The sequence below is a fragment of the Lissotriton vulgaris genome, unplaced genomic scaffold (assembly GCF_964263255.1).
Source record: "Lissotriton vulgaris unplaced genomic scaffold, aLisVul1.2 SCAFFOLD_1014, whole genome shotgun sequence".
NCBI lineage: Eukaryota > Metazoa > Chordata > Amphibia > Caudata > Salamandridae > Lissotriton > Lissotriton vulgaris.
This window is the reverse complement of record NW_028253762.1, coordinates 717022-741988: the sequence shown is the minus strand read 5'-3', so window position 1 is coordinate 741988 and position 24967 is coordinate 717022. Positions and strand designations below refer to the sequence as shown.

The following is a 24967-nucleotide window of genomic DNA, read 5'->3' as shown; positions in this document are numbered from 1 at the left end:
ATGCGGTTCTCTATTGTGGCTAGACCGGAATAACATTTTATGATGTAATCCGAGATACATAATCTTGTCAACAAAAAAACGATACTCCCGAAAATAAATAAAAAGTAGCCTATACACACAACACTAATTAAGAAAGGAATTGAATTAGCCAAGCCGTGTTTTGATGTTTTCTCAATCTTTCAATTACGTTTAGAATAGCTTCTCAAGATGGCTGGCCGTCTATGTTCGACATCGGTAATCGTGCCCTTAAAGGTAATCTAACTGCAGCCAATGCGTAGAGTCACTGCATGTTCTGGAGGAAAAGGGATACCAGCTGATCGCAATATGTGGTGCCAGGGAGCGCTTGTTCCCCGTACCTTGGCAGCCCAGCCCGCTTTCAGCTGGAAACACGCCCACGTCCCGCAGAGGAGTGAGCCTGGGACAGGGGAAATATAACGCTGTACAGAACGAAGCTAGACTCCTGCTGTGAAAATATGCACGACACCGTAGAAAGAAGTAGTCGCAAACGTGATTCTGATGATCCATTAGAAAAGGCTTGTAGTAGGAGCAATGAGGGGGAGGAGAAATGCGCTGGGGTCAGGCGGGGGAGGGTGGGTTTGGAATGACGAGCTCGCGAGGCGGTGTTGGCGGGGAGGGGGCGGAGCGGGGGAGAGGGTGTGTGTGAAACGAGACGGAGGGGAGAGAGGGGAGGGGGAGGAGAAATGCGGCAGGCAGGCAGGGGAGGAGAGGAGGGGGGAGGAGAAATGCGACACGGCGGGAAGGGGAGGGGGCGGAACGGGGGCGGAGAGGGGAGAGAGAGAGTAGGCAAGGGTAAACAAACACGGACGTGCACGCGCCCGTGACTTTTAAGGTCAATGCGCATGCGCATAAGCTTAATGCGCATGCGCATTGACCTTAAAAGTCACGGGCACTGCAAGGAATCGCCACGATTCCTTGCAGTGCAGATAAAGTGTGGATAACTCGCTATAGTCTCGCCTTGCTCGATGCGCATGCGCATCGACAGGCGAGACCTAAAAATCCGTGCAAAACTTCTTGCAAACAGGCTCAAACCGATAATAACCGAACTAATCCAACCAGACCAATCGGGCTTTATGCCACACCGCAACACCGCACTGAACCTAAGACGACTCCATGGTGTGTTGGGACGCTGCCACACGATTCAGGAGGACGCATTGGTGGTCCCGTTTGACACCACAATGGTATTCAACACACTTGAATGGACCTACCTGATGGCGGTCCTCAAAAAGTTGGGCTTCGGCCCTAATTTTATCCGGTGGGTACGGCTCCTCTATACGGAACCACTGGCCCAAGTAGTCGTCAACAACAAAATATCTGAGGTGTTCAACCTGGAAAGAGGGGCACGACAGTTCTGCCCCTTGTTCCCCCTGCTCTTTGCCCTCTCCCTCGAACCACTCGTAGCTTGTATACGGCAAGATCCCTAGATACGGGGACTCAAATGGGCCGAGGGATGCCAGGATCGGATCTCGTTTTACGCCGACAACATCCTCTTATATCTCGCTTCCCCTTATAAGTCGCTGAGAGTGGCTTTTGACATCTTCACCAGTTTTGGGAGAAACTCTGGCTACAGCATTAACTGGGGGAAATCGTTGCTCTACGTTTTACATGGCAAAACCCCCTGTATTCAACGTTATTGCCCAATTCAAACAGCCACGGAGGGTTTCACATATCTCGGTGTCTTCATCTCCACAGACCTGACAGCCTGCTATGAGAGGAATCTCCAACCTCCCCTGCAAAGGTTTAAACGTGACACTGCACACAACATGGAAGAAGCTCCCTTTGTCCCTTCTGGGACGGGAGGCTCTTTTTAAGATGATGACATTACTGCGTTTCCTGTATGCCCTCCAGAACTACCCAGACCTAGTCCCACATAAATATTTCAAAGAAATCTAAGCCACCCAGAGGGACCTACTACGGGTCGGGACTCCTCATATCTCGCTCCATAAACTGACACTTGGCTGGTATGATGGAGGGATAGCACTTCCGGACATCCAGAAATACTACTGGCAGCACACCTCTCTGCCATCAATCAAGGTACATACTGTAGTGGCGACGACTCCGGCTACGGGATGGATAAGTGACTCCTTCCGAATGGGAACTTCGAGGTGGTGCTCTATTCCAAACCTAATAAATACCCCCTCACAGGGCCCACAATACACTCTGTCCAACTCTGGCATATTGTAAGCTGTAATCTGGGATGGGCTGATAAACTCAGACTGGCTACCCCACTCTGGGTTTCTGAACGACTGGGCATGCTGGGTCGATCTAAGGTGTACAACAAATGGGACCTGATCGGGATCTCCCGCATAAAGGACCTTTGGGAGCCGGATGGCATGTTGTTGTTTGCCTCACTGCAGCTGACTTGCGAACTAGCACACTTGGAGTTCTTCAGGTATGCGCAGGTTAGGCATTCTCTTCAGACACACATCCCAACAGGGACGTCCCTTCCGGAGTCCTCCCCACTCGAGAATAGGCTGCTCGACGGCAATCTGCCAGAAAAGGCCATATCTCTCACATACAAGAAACTTATACATTACACCCCTGGCCCCCTGGTGGATCTGAAGGGAAAATGGAAGCAGGCGGTCTGGAGATAGATGATGAGGAGTGGAGGGAGGCGCTCTCCTCCCCCAGGGAAGTGGCTATATCAGTGAAACTGAGGCTGATTTAACTGAAAATACTGCACAGAGTATACCTCTTGTACTCGATTGGTCCTGATGGGCAAGAGTGAAAATCAATCCTGTAGGAGACAATGTGGTTCTGAAGGGACATATATGCATATACTCTGGGAGTGCCCATTGATACAAGCTTACTGGAAGCAGGTGCATGAATGCATGAGCATAGTCTGGGGGGTAGAAATGCCGCTTGAAGCCAAAAGGTGTCTTTTAAACACATCTGGGAACCGACAGACCTGACGGCAAAGGGTAGAATCTGGGCGATGCTTGGTCAAACCATAGCGAAATGTAGCTTTGCACGCCTATGGGGGGCAGTAACACCACCAACGATTAGTGCATGGGAAAAAGATATGGACTGGAACATGCTTCAAGAAAAAACAATGTATGTTGTCCGGGGTTGCCCACGGAATTGGATTGCAATATGGACAAAATGGAATGTGTACCGCGGCAATATTTGTGAGCCCCCTTTGATCCCTTCCATTGATGAATCACTAAATCCCTAATTTGATATGTAACACGACCCTCTCTAACATCTAACGGTTGTGATATTTGTGTACAATCCCGGAAATGTACCACAAACAAGGAAAGATCACCTGTATGTAATGACCACAATGTAAGTTTGTACCAATAAAAAGTTATAAAAAAAAATAAAAATGTTTATTTTAACGACGTGCTCTAAGATGCAGTATTTTTGCTAACATAAGCAGGCATATTGTTAAAAATAATACAATCAGCATTGTTACAATTCAATAAAACACGAAAGGAGAAATCATACTATAATGATAGTGGAAACGGGTCCTATAGTGCCTTGTATGCCACCCTCCCTAGCTAGGAGCTATGTTTTATATAATATTAGGTCTCTTCGGCTTGAATGGAGAACATCATATCTCCAAGATCAGTAAAGATGACTCATCAGGATCTGCAAAAAGCTGTCTCTCTGGAAACAGATTTTCAGATTTTCAAAGAGGTTTTCTCCAAGTGTCTAAATCATGCATGCAGTGCAATATTAAAGGAGCCAGAATTCCAGCTATCTGCAGCTGCATGCATGTTGTGTCTAGAGCATGAGTGGATCAGCCCGAACAACACCTAACATTGTTATGATAACCTTGGAGGCTTCAGCACTCACTGTGCAGACTAAGGTCGAAATGTAAGTCTAGGGATGTTGAAAACAAGCCATTCTCATGTGAAGAATTTCACGCAGCCTAACTTACAACATGTAGTGTTGTGTGCAAAAGCAGCAAAAAGATAAAATGGCGATTAAACTTCTAATAAGCCTATGCTAACAAAGCAATGAGCGCAAGCAGGACCCTGGCTTCACTACACCAGATTCTCTAAGTCCTAGACAAATCGGTGGCCTCCCAAATGTTAAGAAGACAGAGGCGGAGTGAAGCCTCCATAGCTTTGTGGCAAATTATAGACATCGCTGAAGTGATTTTCCCCAGTATGTTCGGAGAATCTGGCAATCTCACCACTGATGTATAGAGGTCCCGGGTTGACCACACCCTCTAGGACAGTTTGAGGAGCCTACAATACCTATTTTGACAAACACTGAACTGGTGTAATAAGCTCTGTGTAGCAGTTTAAGTTGGATAAGTTTGAATAGGGAACGAATTGCGACCTTGCGGCGGCAAGCCAGGGCCTCCTGCCAGTCGTCATCACTAATGTCCCAAACATCATCCACCCATTTTGGACGTGTCTTCCCCAGAGAACCCGTTGTTATTTAGTATTTTACGATAAGTTAACGAAATTGCCTTTTCGAGGAGATAATTATCTAACAATCTGTCCTCTAAAGGCGAGGAGAACGATAGGTCTGTATCTTTAGGTATAGCTTTTTGCAATGCACTGCGGGCTTGGAGTTATCTAAATGTTTCTCGATTGTGTAATTGATAATCCTGTTGGAGATCGCTGAACCGAATCACCTTGCATCCCACCTATAAATCGCCTACCTTCGTGAAGCCTATCCAGTCCCATTTGTCAAATCCGAGTCGTGAGGATAGCATTCCCGAATGGCATGAGTCAAGCAATGTTGTGACCTGTTTGATTTTAGCCTTCCACCCAAGGGTGGCGGTTGCAGAGTGTCCAAGAGCAATTGTGGTGAAGGTGGGAGTGTATTTTGGTACCTATTTATTCCCACAAAAAACACTATGGAGCAAAGAGGGAAACAGAACCCTGGTGGCCCTCCACTCAAATCAGTAGTCCACAAAAAGACCAGGGTCCTAGGACTTCGGAGATCTTAATATATTGTATCTCCTCAATGTAGTCCTGTTTAGAGGTTTGTAGTTTTCTACATAACATTCCGTGTACTCTATTTTGTAGTATTCATATGTGTGATCCTTAAAAACCTATTCTCACACTTTTTGTTGACAGTATTCCAGTATATGATGGGATAAAGAGTTGCGGTCCCAATCATACAACCCTCAAGAAGTGAAAAAAGTAAGGCGAGCGTAACAGATGTACCACCATGCGGACCACTGATAGGTACTCACCAGTGAAGTCCATTGTTGTCATCATTGACATTCATTACGCTCTTAACAGAAGAAAAGAGTGTCCAACAGAAAGGAAGTTAAGTAACAGTAAAGGTGCAAAATGTGAAGTGCAGGAATATATCACACCTCACAATGTGGTGAAAAAAGTAATAAAATTGATAGGATTCACACTCTTCACAACAACTTTATTCTTTCACTCAGTGAATCCAGTCAAAGTAAAAAACAGTGTAGGTTGCTATTCATGCATACCACTGTTAGATGCCAACATGTTTCTCTGCCTCAAGACTTTATGCAGATTCATCAGGGCTATGTTATATTTGCCACTGCACTATGTGTTGGACACATCAATCTGAAAGACCCTGGCAAGCCATCTTGTGGCCTAGCAGCTGCAAGGTTTATAAGCAAGTTTCCTTTTGTAAAACTCTTACTCCTGGGGTACCACTCCGCGTCGTCTGGGCGATACCAACAACGATAGGAACACTTGGTATAAACTTAGGTATAAATAATACCGACGTTGCCTTAAGCAAACACGATGGTGGTGGTGAATGCAGGAGCAGAACAGCTGTCCCTTGCAGAGCCCAGCAGATGCGAGAAGCCCACGGACGCTGCCCCTCCTCCTCCTTGACGCGCTGAGAAAGACGCTGTCTTTTCTCCTGCCGAGAAAATCCAGCTCCGGCGTTTCCAGACTACCCTTGCGGGTAACTGGAATATCGAGTCCTGAGAGGAGATACCAGACCTCCAGCATTCTATTCCAGAGGTACGGTGTTGACTAAACCCTTAAAGAGAATTCTTGAAGCAAACCCTTGGCAAAACCAACTTAACTTAAACTGCTACTCACTTACTCCCTCCCAGGTATTAGGCTTAAATCAGGTACACCGGGGTAGGCGTAGTTAGAAGCACCAGTTGAGGATGTTAGCCATATGTATATATGACTGTATATATTTTATTCATTTTAACTATTGTATGGCTAAGAAACCATATCAATGCTTTTACAGTATTATTTCGTAATACTCCTTTTACTGTACGCACTTTTTATAATAACAAGTCTTGCAATTGTGGCAATTCATTTCTCTTGCATGAGAAGGAAGACTGCTCAATAAATAATATCTTTTATTGAACGCCCGTCTCTCTATTCTCTGCATCCTGGTGAAAGTAATTCTGCACAACTGACTGAGTGAAATAGCTGTCTATTGTTTCACACGACTCTAGAGGTTGACTCTTATTCTGAGGAGCAAAGGTGTAATTTTAATGCGGTTTTCGGAAGCTGAATCCCTTCTTGTCTGAGCCAGGGAAGCTGATCACTTCCTATTCAGTCAAGAAAGTTTCCAGTGACCTCTGAGCTAGCTGGCGCAAACCTAAATTAAATCTAACATAGTCAGTAGAGACCTAGAAGACCGCACTCCTACGTCTACACTGCTGTTTGTTATTCCAATGCGCAGGGCCTATTGGGAAAATAGGAACTACACTACACTGGAAAGAGGGTATCCAAGGAGACTATCAGAAGGGCTAGGAAACGGGCTTGGAACAGTGATAGAGAAGCATTACTTACACCTAGAGAACGCAGGTCGATGGAAGACAGGATGATCTGCGTGATAACCCACTGCACGAAAAGTAACGAGATCTGGAAGATAATTAATAAACATTGGAATATAGTCGGAGAAAATATCGAGATGCCCAAACCACCGATGCATGCTTTCAAGAAGGCGAAAAACATTAGAGACATTGTAGTTCGATCCCTCTTGGACACTCCACCAAATCCTACTATCCAAGATCTATGGAACCTTCCTGGAGTGTTAGGGCACTTCAAATGTACTAAATGCAAAGCTTTCTCTACATGCTATGAAACCAAAACACTATCACACAACGATAAGACAATAACATTGAAATCATTCACCAACTGTAATACAAGTGAGGTAATATATGCCATCATCTGCCCCTGTGGCTTTATGTACATCGGCCAAACCAAGCAAAAGGTGAAAAATCGCATTCTGCAACACACTAGTAGGATCAGATGCAACACGCAAGGGGGCTCCCTTAGTAGAGCATTATACAACAAACAACCACACACCTGAATCCATGAAATGGTTGGTTATTGAGAAAATTACTCTAGGTCCTCGGGGTGGTAACATGAGTTCAGCAATGAATATCAGGGAGTGTAAATGGATGCATTTCTTTGATACAGTCCGCAATGGACTCAATGAATTAGATGCTACGTATGCACAGATGGCTTGTCTTGAACCAGAATAGTCTAAGAGTGAACTCGAGTGATCTGCATTGATAATTAACCTTTCCGTAATCTAGTATGTTGTTAGGGCATTTCAGCTACTTAATTATCCACTTTGCTGATGCCTTGGACTGCATTTAGAACAAATAACAATACAATGTCTGGAGTAGTGTCTTGTGTTAATTTACCATGCTGTATGTCTTAGTCATAATACCCCGGATTATATAACGTTTAGGCAAGCAGGGGCATCTTAAAAAAACATGTGTCTACATACTGTGTTAGTGACTATTATGTAAGGAAATGTGGCTATTGTAGTCCCTTAATGTGTGTCAAGTGATAGAGATGTTTAAATATGCAACTGTTTTGAATAATGAATCATTTATATATCGTTAACACGATCACATGAATTCATGCCATAACATGCTTTGTGTTATGTATTCAAGGCAGCATTTTTATTTATTGTGATGGTTGCGATCCAACTAGACTGTTTTACGATGTTATCTAGATAGCGATATATGGATGCCTTAGATAGGTGTGTTTTTGCGTTCCCCTCGGGGGTCCAGACATGACTAAGAGGCAAGTATCATTCTTTAAAAAAAAAAACATAGCATAACCAGCATCATGGTTTATATCGTGTTACTCACTGTGAAGAGTGTCTTTTAACCAGGGATGCCGCTTATTTAACGGCATTCGATTGTTAATAACGAAAAGCATCTAACCAGTACATTTAATGACGCTCCCTTATGGCCCCGGCAAGCCGAGAAGCTGATTGGCAGTTAGGACACGAGCCCCCGAGCAGCATCCAGCGGATGCACCTCGTGTTCTGAAGTATTTAGTTGCAGAAGCCGTGCGGGCACAGCTAGTCAAAAGGCAGTGACTGACAGCGGAGGTGGATACCTAGAGGTAGGAAGAAGCCTGGCTACGTTTTCCCTATTTTTAGCTGACAATGGAGAGTACGTTTTGCTGTCACAGACCTATTTCTAGCAAAGACGTGCTGTTTACATAAGATGCAGCGTTTGGGCAAGTTGATTGAAAACTCGAGTCGCAGTGGCACTCAATTTCCGTATCGCTTCGCTCCCCCCTGATACATTCAGGACGATTAGTAATGAGGGCCCTCCACTAAGCTTTTCTATGTTAACTCGAATGAAGACATGATGTTTTTGCTATTCCATTATAGGCTGTGAATGTAGTGGGCTCTCATCTATAACAGGCACCGTCCGTTACTGTAAAGAGGGTTACACATTCAAAAACTTTCCCTAGAGCTAATCTAGTGTGTAATCCCTTCATAGGGGGTTGATGATCTTTTCAGTATAAATTAGGATTTCATTCAATTTTTTGGCATTTATAATGATGCAACTTGTGCAATTATTTCTTGTCATTGACGTAGTCATAAACGGGCGTTGATTTAACTACACCAGAACTTTCCTATTTTGTCAAATCAGTTTGCAAGTGTGGACTAACTCGCAATCTTGCGTTATTTTCCCTCATCGCTCCCTCTTGTTTTAACTCCTCCTAGACCCAGCCTGATTAATCGGGATTTCCGAGATGGCATATTAATTACGCCAGCCGTTTGGAAGCTAATAGAAGCTTGAGAACACGGCGAAACTTCACTGGTTCTAACACTCCCCAGTAAGTTTTACCCCTTATGCAACCATTTTGAAGTCTCTCTTACTCAGGGCTGTCTCCTTATACACTAATGGGCACCTTCCTTTTTCACTTCTAGAGATCAAGCTAACTAGTAAGGAACTTACCAATGGACCAGTACGGTCGTTAGTCTGCCGTCCGCACTTGAAGTAGGTATCAAGCAGGCTCATATGCGATTACTTGGTTAGCTTTCCTCATAGCCATCCATTAGACTAAATACGTGTTTTGATTCTAGGTGCTCTCACCTTATAATGTCCTGATGAAGACTCCAGAATGAGGCGAGAATAACCCTTATACCAAGCGGGGTCGAAACGTAGACTACAACATCACCTCACACCAGTGGGATTGAACTAGAATTGAGGAATCCATCCCAAGTGTGAAGAGTTTTAGGGAACTTTTGATCTTGTTAGACTGTAAAGGTCTTTCTTTATTTTGTATTGTGATTGTGTTATTGTCACACCACCTTTACCCAGTCCCCCACGTACCCATTCACCCCATCTTACCCAATTACCTTTTCTATTCCTTCACTGAGAGCACGCTGAATTTCAATAATATACAGATAACTTTGATTAACAAGAGTTATGTTTGTATTGTGCTGATTTATCATTGGGAATAATCCTTTTTGGAGCTATATAATTGGTTTTGTACCTCCGCCTGATTCTATGTTCATTAAATTCATTATGCACAAAAGCTATGAGATGGCGATATGATGTATTTGTTCTTTTAGTAATTCTCTGAAGTCCTTTTGAGATTCATCCCGTATTTGAATAATTAAACACTGACCCCTTCCTTCTCTCATGTACCCAATTGAAAAGATGAGCAGAAAATGGGCAGAACTTAGTCCATACCTGAATACAGCATGTCTTGAAGAGACCCCGCAAAAACTGCCTAGGCAAGACCTAAAAATACCTAGCTTTTTGTTTGCAGCGTTCCATAACTTTTTTTTCCTATGGGTGTCCGTCACTTCTTTGATAGTTTTTGTTGCATTTGGTGGCGCCGATTTCAGAAGCATGTGTGATGTTTTGAAGAGCAGAAGCTCAGAACTGTTTGTTGTACAAATGAGGATTTTTTATATATATATATATATATATATATATATGTGTGTATATATGTATATATGTATATATATATATGTATATATGTATATATATATATGTATATATATGTATATATAATATCTATCCGGTTCCCCAGCTTCAAAGTAAACAGCTCTAGCCATAAGGCTAGATCCACATCCCACCTTTTTTTTTTTTTTTTTAATAATAAACGCGACTTTTTTATTCCGTAACCTATAATGCAATGTTAGTTTCAGGGTGGTTTTCACTCCTATCACAGTCCTGTGTCCTTGCAGTGCTTCAAAGACACCGAACACTTGCTGTATTAGCCTACTAGACATCCTTTGCCAGAATACCCCAAATCTTTTAGTGGTTGTCTTCGCTCTGGTCATCCACTTTTGGGACTAAAAAGAAATCCGCACTTTGTGTGTAGCTGGCCTCGTTCGTGTATTGCAATGTCCTAGAGCTAAACCTCTAAGCAAGATGTAAAACTGGGTTAATCTTTTTTGTATAGACTGTGAGGCCTGTAGTGGAATGAGACTCGCCAGTTTAATTTTGTTTATAGACGTACATGTTTTCATAAAAAGATGCTCATCTTTTGTTCTGTTCCTAGATTCCAGCAAGTTTCCATACAAAACGAAAAAGCAGCTGCAGTGCAAGGAGGCAGAGAACGAAGTGTTCACCCAGTTGGATCTGAAGAGAATGCCAGAGCTGAACCCACCAGCTTTGATGCCTCAGGGTAATGTTGGGACCCCCACAAAGACTTTCCTAGAGTTCATCAAGGCCTGCCGACTTCCCCCTCGCCTTATCACCAAACTGCAGCTTCAGTTCCCTCGGACTGGCACTAGTAGGCGATACGGCAGAGTGCCCTTTGACTACCAGGACTCTGAGACTGTGGAGCAGGAGGAAGGAGTCTACACTGCCTCGGGGGATGAAATACCTCACGCACCGGGAACCACGGATGGGGACCTCCGCACTGGGGCAGCATTACATGATGGCACACCAGCTGACCTGGAGGGCGAGAAGAGCGATGCAGGAGAGGAGTCACATTCCGATGACGTAAGGTTCAGCAAAGGGTCTTTAGTCCATGCTTCTATCAGCAAGTGTGAAAATTAAGGTTCTAGTGTCCGTGGTAGCATTACATCTTGAAATAATGAATGGCCAGCTTACTTCAGTCCTTGCTACTGTAATCAGCCTGTCACAGTAAACCGAGGATTTTTTAAAAATATAATTACAAAGTATTTTATGAAACTGAGTAATGCGAATTGTTAGACTTGAGAGTTTGCTCATAATTACATCGCAGTTAATGAACTGTTTAATGGTAAGGTAGCCAAAACCATTCAAGTTTGGTCTGATGACAGCAAAATGGCATAGTAGTGCAATGTTGGGTGTGAAAGAAATCATTCAGTGAGTTTGGGTTATAATCCTCAACACAACGCAATCGGGCACTAAAATGTAAATACCTAACTTTGCTGCAAGGTTCGTTTTAACCTTCAATAATCTTTTGGGTCAAAGGGGTGTAGGTCTTGGTTAAATCTTGTAACTATAATATTCGAAACCTAGCACAAGTGATCTTTGAGAAGAATGTGTCTGTACCTGTATTTAGGTTCAGGATTTGGGGCTGATGACTTTCTGGATTTTTGTTTCCCCCACTGCCCCTGGTCACACAGCCCTTTTGAAGGCTACTGATTTATTTTGCCTTGGCAGAGAGAGGGTAGGCATTATAAACTGGTATTTAGTTGTATAGCAGAAACACCATTGGTAAAATGCATCGTACATGATTCCCAAACTTCCCAGGGAGTTGAAGTTTTGTGCTAATCACTATAAGGGGCCTATTACGGTGCCGTAGTAAACTGCTCCGACCCTCAGTCGGAGCCGTTCCTACGGCATCGTAATTAGCTGTTCGGATTCATTTTCAATCGACCCATGGGGATGGAGTCGGTTGGAAAGGAATCCAAACCGGATTACCAAATGGATTCTGACGGGCTCGGATAGCCCGTCGGAAGTTCGGAAAGCCTCCAGTAATCCCAAGGGTGTCTCTTTCCGCCCGAGAGATTACAATGTTGGATTCCGAAAGCCTTTCTTTGCTGGCCTTTCCAACACAGGAAGGCTGTCGGATGTCAACTTTGGGGTCCCCCAGCAGTGCCCCCATGGGTGCACGGCCTCTGGTTGGAGGCCGCCCCTGTTGATCTCTGCACCCAGTGGCAGGCACCTTAAGGTGCCTGCCACTGGGTGCAAGGATGAACTGCACCTCTTCTCTGTACAATGAGAGCATGCATGCATTCCGGTCGGAATACATGCCCCCATTGTAAAGAACAGGAGTGCAATCGAACAGTGTTCAGTCTTATCCTAATTGCTGTGTTGGGACTGCCGACAGGAGGTCGGTCGGTCTCAGTACTGAATCGATGTCGACAGACTCTGGTCCGTCCGGCATCGAAATCGGGCCCTTAAGTTGTAAATAGGGGGCTCAGTTTTATGATAGTTTATTTTTTAGGAACTTTTATGTCCGAATGTATCCACGTTTATTTTTTGCCCATGGTATTAGTATGCAACCATATTTATTTTGTGCTTCACAAACAAAGTCGTACCCAGTATATTTCCATGTTTATTTAACTGATAAATGTGAATTGCTACTTTGGTGGCTGTTGCGAGGGATTTAGCACTCTAAAGTAACCAAATGTTATATAACCGTACACTCGTGAAAATATCAGTGTTCTAGTACAAACAAGGGCACACAAAGCTAGTTCTAAAGCATTTAGTCACACTTTTCTTTGTCTCCACGCCGTCAATCTGCACAGGTATTGGAGAAGTTGAATGCCAGCATGACGAGTCATGGGAAAGGACCAGTTTTCTGTATTTGAAAATAAATACAAACTGTAAAAACATTGTTTTCTGTCCTGACCTGTAAAACTCAGTAAATACAGAGAGACTTAATTGTGAGCCACTAGCCAATTCGGGACAGACCTGCAAGCTGGAAGTCTGGTGGGAGTTCTGATAATGCTCTTTACATTTTCCTTCTGTGGTGGAATCCAGAACTTAAGAAAATGCTGCTCCTCCTCTAGGTTGATGCATAAAGTTTCCAACTTTTTTTTAATCTAGATGCACACCAGATCTCTGCTTGGGATACTTGTTTTAATGTCTATTTGTTTTTAAATGTCTTTCTTTGCTGTGAATATTTTCCGAAACTTGAATGCTAGCACCATATCACATGGCCATGAGTTAAATGTATCATTGTTAGTACAAAAAACCTATGCCACACTCTGACCTAGGACATTTCACATTTTGGATCTATGCTTCTCTTACTCTGGCCAGTCGCTTGTTTACTGCTGGTGTTGTTGTCTCAAGCCCTGCCTTGTTTACTTTTTGATGTGATTGAGCGGTGTCATGATGGTTTATTGTGGGCAGTATGATGGCGCCTTCTCTATTCTGGCTTAGATTTCCTGTGCTACACTTTTGTGTCCCATTGATTGTGATTTCCCAGTAGTTTTGGAATGGCCTGCACTGGCAGACCCGAGCGGAATAGCTGCTAAAAACATTGGTCAAAGCTGCAATTTTGGGCACTCCACCAGCGTCTCTTCTTACCCAGGCATCACCAACCATTACATTAATTTCACATTTTTCCCATCTGTTCCAAAGGAGACAGGAATTGGCTTATTAGTTGTTTTCCACTTTCTGAGTGGTACCAATTGTACTCCGGCTGGCTTCCTGGATGGGGTTTGTTTTTCTTGCATTGTTGCTCTTGTTTGGACAGAGCTTGCCTCTGTCTAGTGTGTGTGCTATTTCTGACGAACCTCAAGCAGTGCATCTGATGCTGCTAGCAGTTCTCATCAGCTTACTAGCACAAATCCTGCTGTTGAGGCATGCGCAACAGACCTTTCGGTTTGTGTCCTTTCGGTTTATGTGTCCTTTGTTTGGAGTTTTATCCAAGGTGATGAAGAACAGTTTCCTGTAGATTTCCTGAAGGTCACGGAGTACTTGTAGCGGGATACAAGATGTTGCATCTATGTAATACAAATGTTGATACTTGAAGTTGTACAGGAGGTTTGATTCAGAGTCTGTATCTCCTGAATGATTCACTGACCTGTCTGCATATGGCTGCAAGATGATACGTTACTGTAGTCAAACCCCCTGTGCTAACCTTGTAAAAGCGAAAACGTCTGGTTGGATGCATTTGCGATGTTTCGGTAATTAAAATCGTGCGACTATACCTTTTCTTTTTTTTCCCTCGAGATGAGGTTTGATTGGTAAGTCCCCCTGCCACAGAACACCTGATAGACTCGAAGAATTCTACGGTTGATTTGACTTGCATACAGTGGTAGCTCCTCCGCTATGGCGGAGGAGCGTCACCCTACTGCTTTTAAGAAGTGCAAGTAAAAGAAACATGAAATGATATCATTTTGCTAATCTCGTATACCTCTTCGTAATGTAAGGATGCAGTTCAGAGTGGTAGTTTGAATGGCTTCATCACACAAGTCTGTCCTCCTTTTACTTTTGTTACCAGAAAAGTATTCCTCTCCTGGGTTTATAAAACAATTGGCAAAGCCAATAGGAATAGCCTTTAAGATGAATGGGCTCCCCCATTGTCTTCTGGTCATGCTGTACAGCACCACAAACATTTTAATGCAGTAGAACATCAAAAAAGGAGAAAAAAGAGCGGAAGCACACGAGCGAGAGCAAAGTGAGGGTGGGGGAAGAAGCAAACGAGTAAGAGAGCAACGTTAGCACCTAGGAAGGGAGTGAAGCACACAGTCAAGAGAGCAGCACAGTGAACTGGAGGGAAAGAACACTGATGAGAGAAAATAATAAGGAACGTAGTGGAGAGAGAAGTACATGGGAGAGGAGGGCGATCCCCAAGCAGGGTTCCACCCACTAGCCACCAGGGAGGGGGGATTAGCCCCATGGGCAAAGGCCTTTGCGCCCCCTATAAAATTATGCCAGACAGTCTTTCTGTAGCCCCCAATCTGCCCCCGTCAAAGCACCTTGGGCACCAGGGATTTGTTGTTATATGACAGTGGTGGGGGCTGGCGAGAATGGGCATGCCAATGCTCTCACCCTAAACCCCCCGCCCCCCCCCCCCAAGAAGGCCTACAACTTTCTGCCCCCCCACCTCCCCCCAAAGGAGGTAGATGGGACAGTAGCCCCTTACTTGCCCCCAGAGGGGCAGAAAGCCCACTTGGCGCCAGGGATTTTTTTCTCTCCAAAGCTTGGGGCGGGGCTGCCAGAATTCGCATGCCAATGACCCCACCCCTGAATAATGCCAGTCTGCCTCTTCCCCCCCCCCCCTTCCCCCATCCCCAGGAAGCAGATGGAGGCAGTTGCCCAAGATCTGCCCCCCCCCTTCCCCCGGGTGGTGGGCAGAAAGCCCACAAGGCACCAGGGATTTTTTTTTCATATACTATGGGGTGGGGGCTGCCCAGAATTGGCATGACAATGCCCCCTTTCCACCCAAAAATGCTACAGTCCCCCCCCGCCCCCATAGGCATACGGGGCAATAGCCCCTTAACTGCCCCCCGGGGTGCTGAAAGCCCGCTAGGCCCCAGGTAGTTCAAGGTGGGGGCTGCTCCAGAAAGCCAACAAGGCACCAGGGTTTTGTTTTTTTTTAACATACTTGGGGTCAGGGGCTGCCCGAAATGGGCATGCCAATGTCACCCACCTAAAAAAAAGTGCCAGTCTTTCTGCCCGCCCTCCCCCCCCGGGAGGCAGATAGGGGTAAAAGCCCCTGTTCTGCCTCCCAGGGAGGGCGGAAAGCCCAATAGTCATCAGGAAATATAGATTTTTTTTTAAATTTAGGAGTGTGGGCTGCCCAGGATGCCCCCACCCACTCCCCAAAAATGCCACAGTCTTTCTCCCAACCCCTCCAGGAGATAGATGGGGGCAGTAGCCCCTGATCTGCCCACCTCAGGGGCGTCAGAGCGGGGTAGGAAAACTTTGGGAAATCCACGCAAGCCATACCTCGCTGGACTCCCCCGGGTGTCTAGTTGTCAGAAATGTGTGGGTTTGGTTGTTTCCCAAGGTGGCCGGGCCAAAAACCCAGGTGGACCCCCGCTTAAAAAAACTGGTTATTTTGTGATAGGTAATTTTGATGTCTCCCCAGTAAATTTTGGGCCCTTGCCTGTTGTGGGTACTTGACCCACCCATGCGAGTGAGGTATCATTTTTATCAGGAGACGTGGGGGTACGCAAGGTGGTAGGAAATTTGTGTCAGCCCGGTGATCCTACAACTTTCCCACACAGAAAATTTGAGAGATCTGGTTTTTTTTTCATCAAAATTTGACGTTTGCAGGGGATTCTGGGTAGGGAATGTTGGGGGATCCATGCAAGCCATACCTCCCTGGACTCCCCCGGTCTCTATTTTTCAGAAACGTGTGGGTTTGGTAAGTTTCCCTAGATGGCCGCCAAGCCCTGGACCAAAAACTCATGTGACCCCCCCCCCCCCCCCCCCCCCCCATCCCGGAAGGCTTTGGGGAATGCTGGGTGGGTTCAGATCTACGTAGATTCCAGAACTTTCTACCACAGAAATGTGAGGAAAATGTGTTTTTTTTACAAAGTTTGAGGTTCGCAAGGGATTCTGAGTAACAGAACCTGATGAGAGACAAACAAGTCACCCCATCCTGGATTCCCCTGAGTGTCTAGTTTTCAAAAATGTATAGGGTTGCTAGGTTTCCCTGTGGGCCAGCAGAGCTATGGATCAAAATCTCCAGCTAGGCACTTGGCATAAAAAGGGTCCGTTTTCACTGTAAAAATGAAGTGTCCACGTTTCCTGCTGCGGGCAATAGGCCAACCCACACAAGTGAAGTACCATTTTTATCAGGAGACTTGGGGTAACACAGAATTGTAGAGCAACTGTTATTACCTATTGCCTTTTGATGCATTTCTGCCTTTCAAATTAAAGACCATGTGTAAGAAAGAAGTCACTTTGAAAACTGTCCTATAATTCTCATGCTACTATGGGTACTCACAATTTTGGAAATGTGCACGTAGCTACTGTTTCCAAACGCTATAATTTGATCCAATTTCAGAAATACATAGGTGTCTTTCATCCAGACTTTTCACTATATATATTTTCCAAAATTAATTGCTATATACCCTGTACATAATAAAAAAAACATTGCAAGACGCTGCTCAGTTATTGGCTTGGGGTTTGTTGGGGTCTTGGTGAACCTACAAGTCCTTTTTATCCCCACAACCAGAAAGGTCCAGCGGATGTAACGGCATATTGCTTTCAAACATCTGTCATAATTAGAAGTTGTTACAGGTGAAATCGTTGGCACAAATGGCTGTTTTTTTTCAACTCCTTTTCAATTTTTCCTATTTTCAACTGTTCGTTTCTATATAGAAACCTTGAAGGATCTACACAAATGACCCCTTGCTGAATTAAGAAGTGTTTCTACTTTCTAAAAATGTATAGTTTTTCAGAATCCATTATTGCTTTCATACCCATTTCTACCATTAACTGGAAGAAGGTCGAAAGCACAAAAAATAGCAAAAATAGTCTGTCCCAGTAAAATGCCAAAACTGTGTAAAAAAATGTTGATTTTCTGACAAAAGACTGTCATTCCCAGAAATCTGGGAAAACTCTGATTTCAGCCCCACAAACCCTTTGTTGATACCATCTCCAATTAAGTGATACCAATAAGGGAGCCATAGGAAAACATGTTTGTAGGTGCGGCCAGGGGAAATGTGTGGAGTGTACACCAAGAGATGCTTTCTTTTTGGGGGCTCCTAGTCTTTAAGGAGACTGTTCATTTTAACAAACTTTTTACTGTGCTATCTGCTGCACGTGCCTTGCAATTCCCTTCAAGTTGTGAAGGAGGGAACTAAGGCTGAGTGCTGGGGTCACTTTGAGGGTCATTTTGCAGATTTTCTCATCTTTAATAGATCAAATAAATGTTTATGTCCGGAACCCCACAAAAAGAGAATATGATATCCACACTGGTTCAGCTTTGGATCAATGCCTGTAAAAGCATGATGGTTAGGCAAGTTGGCTGACGGACTCTCTGCACCCCTTGCAGTGAGTGCAGAGAGGCCTCGCTGTTACGGTGTGCAGAAAAACAAACACTGCGCTTAAAGCATGATTGAATGTCCACAGAACAGTATATTCAGACTACCTGGTTCACTTTACAGACTGCTGGCAAATTCTTGTTTTGCCTTTTTTTTAAAAAAAAACATTTTTTTTATAACCTGTCTTCTTTTCTCAAGGCGTTATTGATGTTGGCACCCTTTACGGCTCATCCTGCTTTTCTCCAGGCATTGGCGTTTTTTTTGGTGCCTGGCTGGGTCTCCTCCTCCTGATCTGATTTGAGGCGGAGGTCTGAAGTGGCTCAAGTAGTTTGCTATGACAAAGCTAGTGCAGACCTGCCACTTTTTTTTTTTTTTTTTTTTTTTTTTGGTAGACCTTTATTGCACAATATTCATATACACAGCGGTGTGCCTACAACCCACTGTCAGGGCCGGCCGCAATCAGTGTACCATACAATATAGACGAGCTTAGTAACTTACATCACCGGCTCAAGTGCATGATCCGGAAAACCTAGCTCATGAAGGCACCACAGATGATCTAAATGCAGTGTTCAAAGCACACCAGTAGATTTTGGCCGTATAGCCCTCATGTGATCTCTGTCTCATTTTCAAGTTTTGCAGAAACAAAGTCAAGCAACAACCAGCCCCAACTCCCCCCCAACCCTTCCAATCCTGGCCTGAGTGAGCATTCCAAGTTCGATATGTACAGTGTCCAAAAGTCAGCCGGTCCAGTAGTCGGCAAGAAGCACGTCAATAGGGTAGGCAACCATTAAACAGTCTCTCCCGCTGTACACAAACCATAGCGAGACACCGGAAGGCAGCTAGGCCACGCCAACCTCCCATAGCACACGTAAAGACCCCAATGAGTACCACAGCGCAGACATACTAGACAGGACATTCATCTCTCCCACACTCGGGTTGCACACAAGCAGATTCCCGGTCTCCCCCTGACAAGTCAGCGGACGCACTCCTTTCGCTATCAGTATCAGCTAGGGACAGCATATAGAGCGTAAACGGAGCCCACACGTCTCGCGGGCGAGACTTCTCCGGCATTCCCTCATAGTAACAGTGCAGTTGGTCCCTGCAGTAAGCCATGTCATTCAGCCACAGCTGCACATCAGGTGCCCTCCTCCCTCCCCATCCTATAGCAACTCTCCTCTTAGCCAATTGTAGCGCCAGCACCACAAGCCGTTGCGATTGCGCTGACACACCAGAGGCGATGCCCAAAAGACAGAGGCGCACATCCAGCTTAACTTCAGTCGACGTCATGACAGTCAGCCTCTCGGTCACCGCCCTCCAGAAGTCATACACACGCGAGCATCCCCAGGCCAGGCGCACAAAGTCAGCGTCATCAGCACCACACCTGACACACTGAGCAGTAGCCCGAAGACCATATCGAACCAGCTGAACCGGCGTGTAATACCACTGATGTAGATACTTATAATGCAGAAGGCGGAAATTACCATTTATCACATACCCCCCGGTCATGGTTCAACATTCATTCCATTCGTCATCACTCAGTGGTTCTGGAAGGCTCCGATCCCACCGTGCTCTAGCCAGGACTGCGCCCCCTCCCTCATCCTCCTGCGCAGCTTTATATAGTTTTGAGAGCAATTTAGTCCTGTCTTTAGCCGTGTAAAGTAGTTGTAAAGCCCCGAGTGTTAACGGCTCCCCTGGGTACGTTGGAAACAAATCTCTTATTGCAGCCCGAAGCCTAACATAGATAAAGGTAGCCATACCTGCGTTAGTTGAGCGAGCTGTCATGGCCTGCAAGGAGAGAAACGATGCCCCAGGAAATAGGTCCCCCATAGTTTGTAGTCCGGCTTCCCTCAGAACCTGTAATCCTCCAATCTCGCTGGATACTGAAATACCTGAGTGATAAAGTAGCGGCATAACCGGTGCATATAACGGCAACCTGGCAGCCCGTCTACCCAGGCCCTCCCAGGCGGTCGCCGTGATTCGCACAGTGTCCATCTCCCCCTTCTCGAATACCGAATGTTCGTTAACTATCATGGCCCTCAGTGGATATGGCAAAACCGCACTTGCCTCAAGTGCCACATGCGGGGTATATGGCGGGGCATTCAACCAGTAACTCGCGAAATGCGCCTGTGCGCAGAGATAATAAAGCCTCATGTCCGGCAGGGCGAACCCTCCCAGTGCATACGGCTTAACCAGTACCTCCCAAGTTACACGTGGCTTCTTGCCGGCCCAGGTGAGAGATATCAAAAGGGATCTCATTCTTGCAAAGAAATGCGATTTCAACGGGACAGGAATGTTCACAAAAAGATAAAGAAATTTCGGCAACACTACCATTTTAATTAAGGATACTCGATCAGCCAGGGTCAGTGGTAGACAAGTCCACCGCGCTACCTGATCTTCTAACTTCGAGATGGCTACGCCATAGTTAGCCCGTATGACTTCTTGGCAATCCCTATGTACCCAGATGCCTAAATATCGAACCGACTCTGTCGCCTATTCCAGCGGGAATTCCAATGGAATTTGGTGAGTTGCGTCCGTGAGTGGTAACACTACAGATTTGTCCCAATTTATGGTTAGTCCGGAGTGGTGACCAAACTTAATGAATTCCCGGAGTATATTTTCAAGATGGAGCACCGGGTCCCTAACATAGAGGACCATGTCGTCAGCATACATGGACACAGCCAAAGATCTAAGAGGGAACTTCAACGCCGCTTCCGCATATCTCTGCCTCAAGATACAGGCCAACGGCTCCATCATGATGGCAAACAGTAATGGTGAGAGAGGGCAACCCTGCCTCGTCCCCCTCTGAATCGGAAACGAGGAAGACACATGACCGTTGACCCTAACTCTTGCCGTGGGCGCAGTATACAAGAGGGCAATAAGCGACGTAAAAAAGAAAGGCACCCCCATCCGGTGTAGAACAGCCAACATATACTTCCACGCCACTGAATCGAAGGCCTTGGCCGTGTCAAGCATGACTGCAGCTGCAGCCAGTTCTGGTTTAAGCAGGTGTAGTACAGCAAACAGCGCCCTCAAATTGTGTGTAGTGGATCTGAGGGGAACAAACCCCGATTGATCCGGCAGCACCATGACCGGCAGAAGAAAACGCAATCTCGTGGCTAAAACTTTGGCAATTATCTTAACATCGGTGTTCATAAGTGAAAGGGGACGATACGAGTCGCACTTATTCGGTGGTTTCCCTGGTTTAGGCAGTGCTACCAATAGCGCCTCTCTCATAGTCGCCGGAAGCCGTCCACACTCAAATGCTTCTTCCAAGACCAGTGCCAGTTGCGGGATCAGCAGATCTGCATACGTTTTATAAAATTCGGAGGGCAAACCATCCGTGCCAGCCGCCTTCCCATTCGGGAGAGCTGCTATTGCGTCTCTAAACTCCGCCTCAGTGACATGATGCATTAGGAATTCCTGCTGACCCCTGGATAGCCATACCAAGGCGATGTCCTCTAAATACCGATTCACTGCCTCCTCATCCGCCGTGTCCCTGCGCTCATAGAGCTGCGCATAATGTTTCGAGAAACAGGCTAAAATACCATCCGTACTAGTCACGACGTTCCCTTGATCCTCAATCTCTTGTACCGTGCAGTGGCGTGCCCATGGGTCCCTAATTCGATCCGCAAGTCCCTTTCCCGGCCTACCCCCTTCGCCATAATACCTAGCTGTAGCATGTTTGGACAGGAATTTCACCTCCTGCTCCGCCAAATCGTTATATTCAGTGACTTTTGATCTAATGTCAGCCAGTAACGTGCCCTCCGCACCTTCCTCCAGTCGCCGCTCCAGAACCAACAACTCTCTTTCTAGCCTGGTCATGGAGTCCCTGATGGACGTGAGCACCCCTGACCTCAGACCAATACACGCCCCTCTCACCGTCACTTTGAAAGCCTCCCACACAGTACTCATATTGTCAACGGACCCCACATTGTTCACAAAAAACTCCTCAATTATCTGTCTCAGTCGCTCACATAACACCTGATCAGTCAACACCCCAGGAGAGAGTCGCCAAGTGAAAGGAGCGGGAGCATGCGTTGGGAGCTGCAGCACCAGTGTAACAGGCGCATGGTCAGAGATAGTACGAGGCAGATGTGCAGCATCCACCACCCAACCACTAACATCTCGAGTCACTAGCCAGTAATCCAATCTCGACCATGTATCATGCGCCGACGTGTAACAAGTTCCTGCCCGCTTGGTCGGATTGCGCAATCTCCGTACATCCAGCAGTTGCAGCCCATTCATACCCTCACATACCGCATCCACCGCTTTCTTGCGCACATAGGGCCTGTCATGTTTTTTGTACAGATCGGAATCCAGCGTGACATTCCAATCCCCCCCACAGAGGATAGCCAATGGCGGAAGCATATAAATTTTGTTCCAGAGTGCAACAAAGAAATCAGGATCATCGACATTTGGACCATATACATTGAGAAGAGTGATCAGCGTACCACACAATTTACCCTGTACAATGATATATCTGCCATCCTGGTCAATCTCTTCATGAGTCACTTCAAAGGGGACATTTCTCTTTATCAGAATCATCACCCCTCCTGCGTAGGAAGAGTATGTCGTAGCCAGTCGCACCCCCGCCCACTGTTTGCCCACCATTTCAGCCGCCTTACCCTTAAGGTGTGTCTCTTGAAGAAACACTACCTGTGCACCATGCCTATTAAAAAAAGCAAGCATTTGTCGAGTCTTTTGCGGCCTATTGAGACCCCGCACATTCCAAGTAACACACGTGAGTTTACCCCCCCCCCTATCCATATCGCCAAACCTTCAAACATCCCAGAAGCAAATAGTCCTTCACCAGCTCCCACCCTAGAGGCCAACCCACCTCACCCCTCGACCTGGAAGTGACATGAGTACCTCTGTAACAAAGACCGATCCCCCACCAGAAGCTCCGAACACAGTCCATCGACATCTCAGATCCCCCGCCCTTGACCAGGAAAAGGAACAATCCCCCAACGAACCCCAAAAACCCATCCCCCACCCCACCACCCACTTCAGCATTCCCAATTTGCCAAAGCCATCCCGTACCCCCCCCCCCCCCTTGCAAACCCCAACAATTCAAACAACTGTGTGTGGGGATCTCCCATATCAGGGGGCCCCCTCCCTCATCCTCCTGCGCAGCTTTATATAGTTTTGAGAGCAATTTAGTCCTGTCTTTAGCCGTGTAAAGTAGTTGTAAAGCCCCGAGTGTTAACGGCTCCCCTGGGTACGTTGGAAACAAATCTCTTATTGCAGCCCGAAGCCTAACATAGATAAAGGTAGCCATACCTGCGTTAGTTGAGCGAGCTGTCATGGCCTGCAAGGAGAGAAACGATGCCCCAGGAAATAGGTCCCCCATAGTTTGTAGTCCGGCTTCCCTCAGAACCTGTAATCCTCCAATCTCGCTGGATACTGAAATACCTGAGTGATAAAGTAGCGGCATAACCGGTGCATATAACGGCAACCTGGCAGCCCGTCTACCCAGGCCCTCCCAGGCGGTCGCCGTGATTCGCACAGTGTCCATCTCCCCCTTCTCGAATACCGAATGTTCGTTAACTATCATGGCCCTCAGTGGATATGGCAAAACCGCACTTGCCTCAAGTGCCACATGCGGGGTATATGGCGGGGCATTCAACCAGTAACTCGCGAAATGCGCCTGTGCGCAGAGATAATAAAGCCTCATGTCCGGCAGGGCGAACCCTCCCAGTGCATACGGCTTAACCAGTACCTCCCAAGTTACACGTGGCTTCTTGCCGGCCCAGGTGAGAGATATCAAAAGGGATCTCATTCTTGCAAAGAAATGCGATTTCAACGGGACAGGAATGTTCACAAAAAGATAAAGAAATTTCGGCAACACTACCATTTTAATTAAGGATACTCGATCAGCCAGGGTCAGTGGTAGACAAGTCCACCGCGCTACCTGATCTTCTAACTTAGAGATGGCTACGCCATAGTTAGCCCGTATGACTTCTTGGCAATCCCTATGTACCCAGATGCCTAAATATCGAACCGACTCTGTCGCCTATTCCAGCGGGAATTCCAATGGAATTTGGTGAGTTGCGTCCGTGAGTGGTAACACTACAGATTTGTCCCAATTTATGGTTAGTCCGGAGTGGTGACCAAACTTAATGAATTCCCGGAGTATATTTTCAAGATGGAGCACCGGGTCCCTAACATAGAGGACCATGTCGTCAGCATACATGGACACAGCCAAAGATCTAAGAGGGAACTTCAACGCCGCTTCCGCATATCTCTGCCTCAAGATACAGGCCAACGGCTCCATCATGATGGCAAACAGTAATGGTGAGAGAGGGCAACCCTGCCTCGTCCCCCTCTGAATCGGAAACGAGGAAGACACATGACCGTTGACCCTAACTCTTGCCGTGGGCGCAGTATACAAGAGGGCAATAAGCGACGTAAAAAAGAAAGGCACCCCCATCCGGTGTAGAACAGCCAACATATACTTCCACGCCACTGAATCGAAGGCCTTGGCCGTGTCAAGCATGACTGCAGCTGCAGCCAGTTCTGGTTTAAGCAGGTGTAGTACAGCAAACAGTGCCCTCAAATTGTGTGTAGTGGATCTGAGGGGAACAAACCCCGATTGATCCGGCAGCACCATGACCGGCAGAAGAAAACGCAATCTCGTGGCTAAAACTTTGGCAATTATCTTAACATCGGTGTTCATAAGTGAAAGGGGACGATACGAGTCGCACTTATTCGGTGGTTTCCCTGGTTTAGGCAGTGCTACCAATAGCGCCTCTCTCATAGTCGCCGGAAGCCGTCCACACTCAAATGCTTCTTCCAAGACCAGTGCCAGTTGCGGGATCAGCAGATCTGCATACGTTTTATAAAATTCGGAGGGCAAACCATCCGTGCC

General features: G+C 46.2%; 1 protein-coding gene across 1 annotated transcript in view; it reads left to right on the top strand.

Annotated features, from left to right (window-relative positions):
- LOC147660776 (G patch domain-containing protein 3-like) overlaps positions 1-24967 on the top strand; it is a 106043-nt gene that overhangs the window by 59467 nt on the left and 21609 nt on the right. Inside the window, exon 2 of the mRNA XM_086951474.1 lies at positions 10713-11158. Within this exon, the coding sequence (XP_086807600.1) occupies positions 10713-11158 (446 nt within the window). The remainder of the gene's footprint in view (positions 1-10712; positions 11159-24967) is intronic.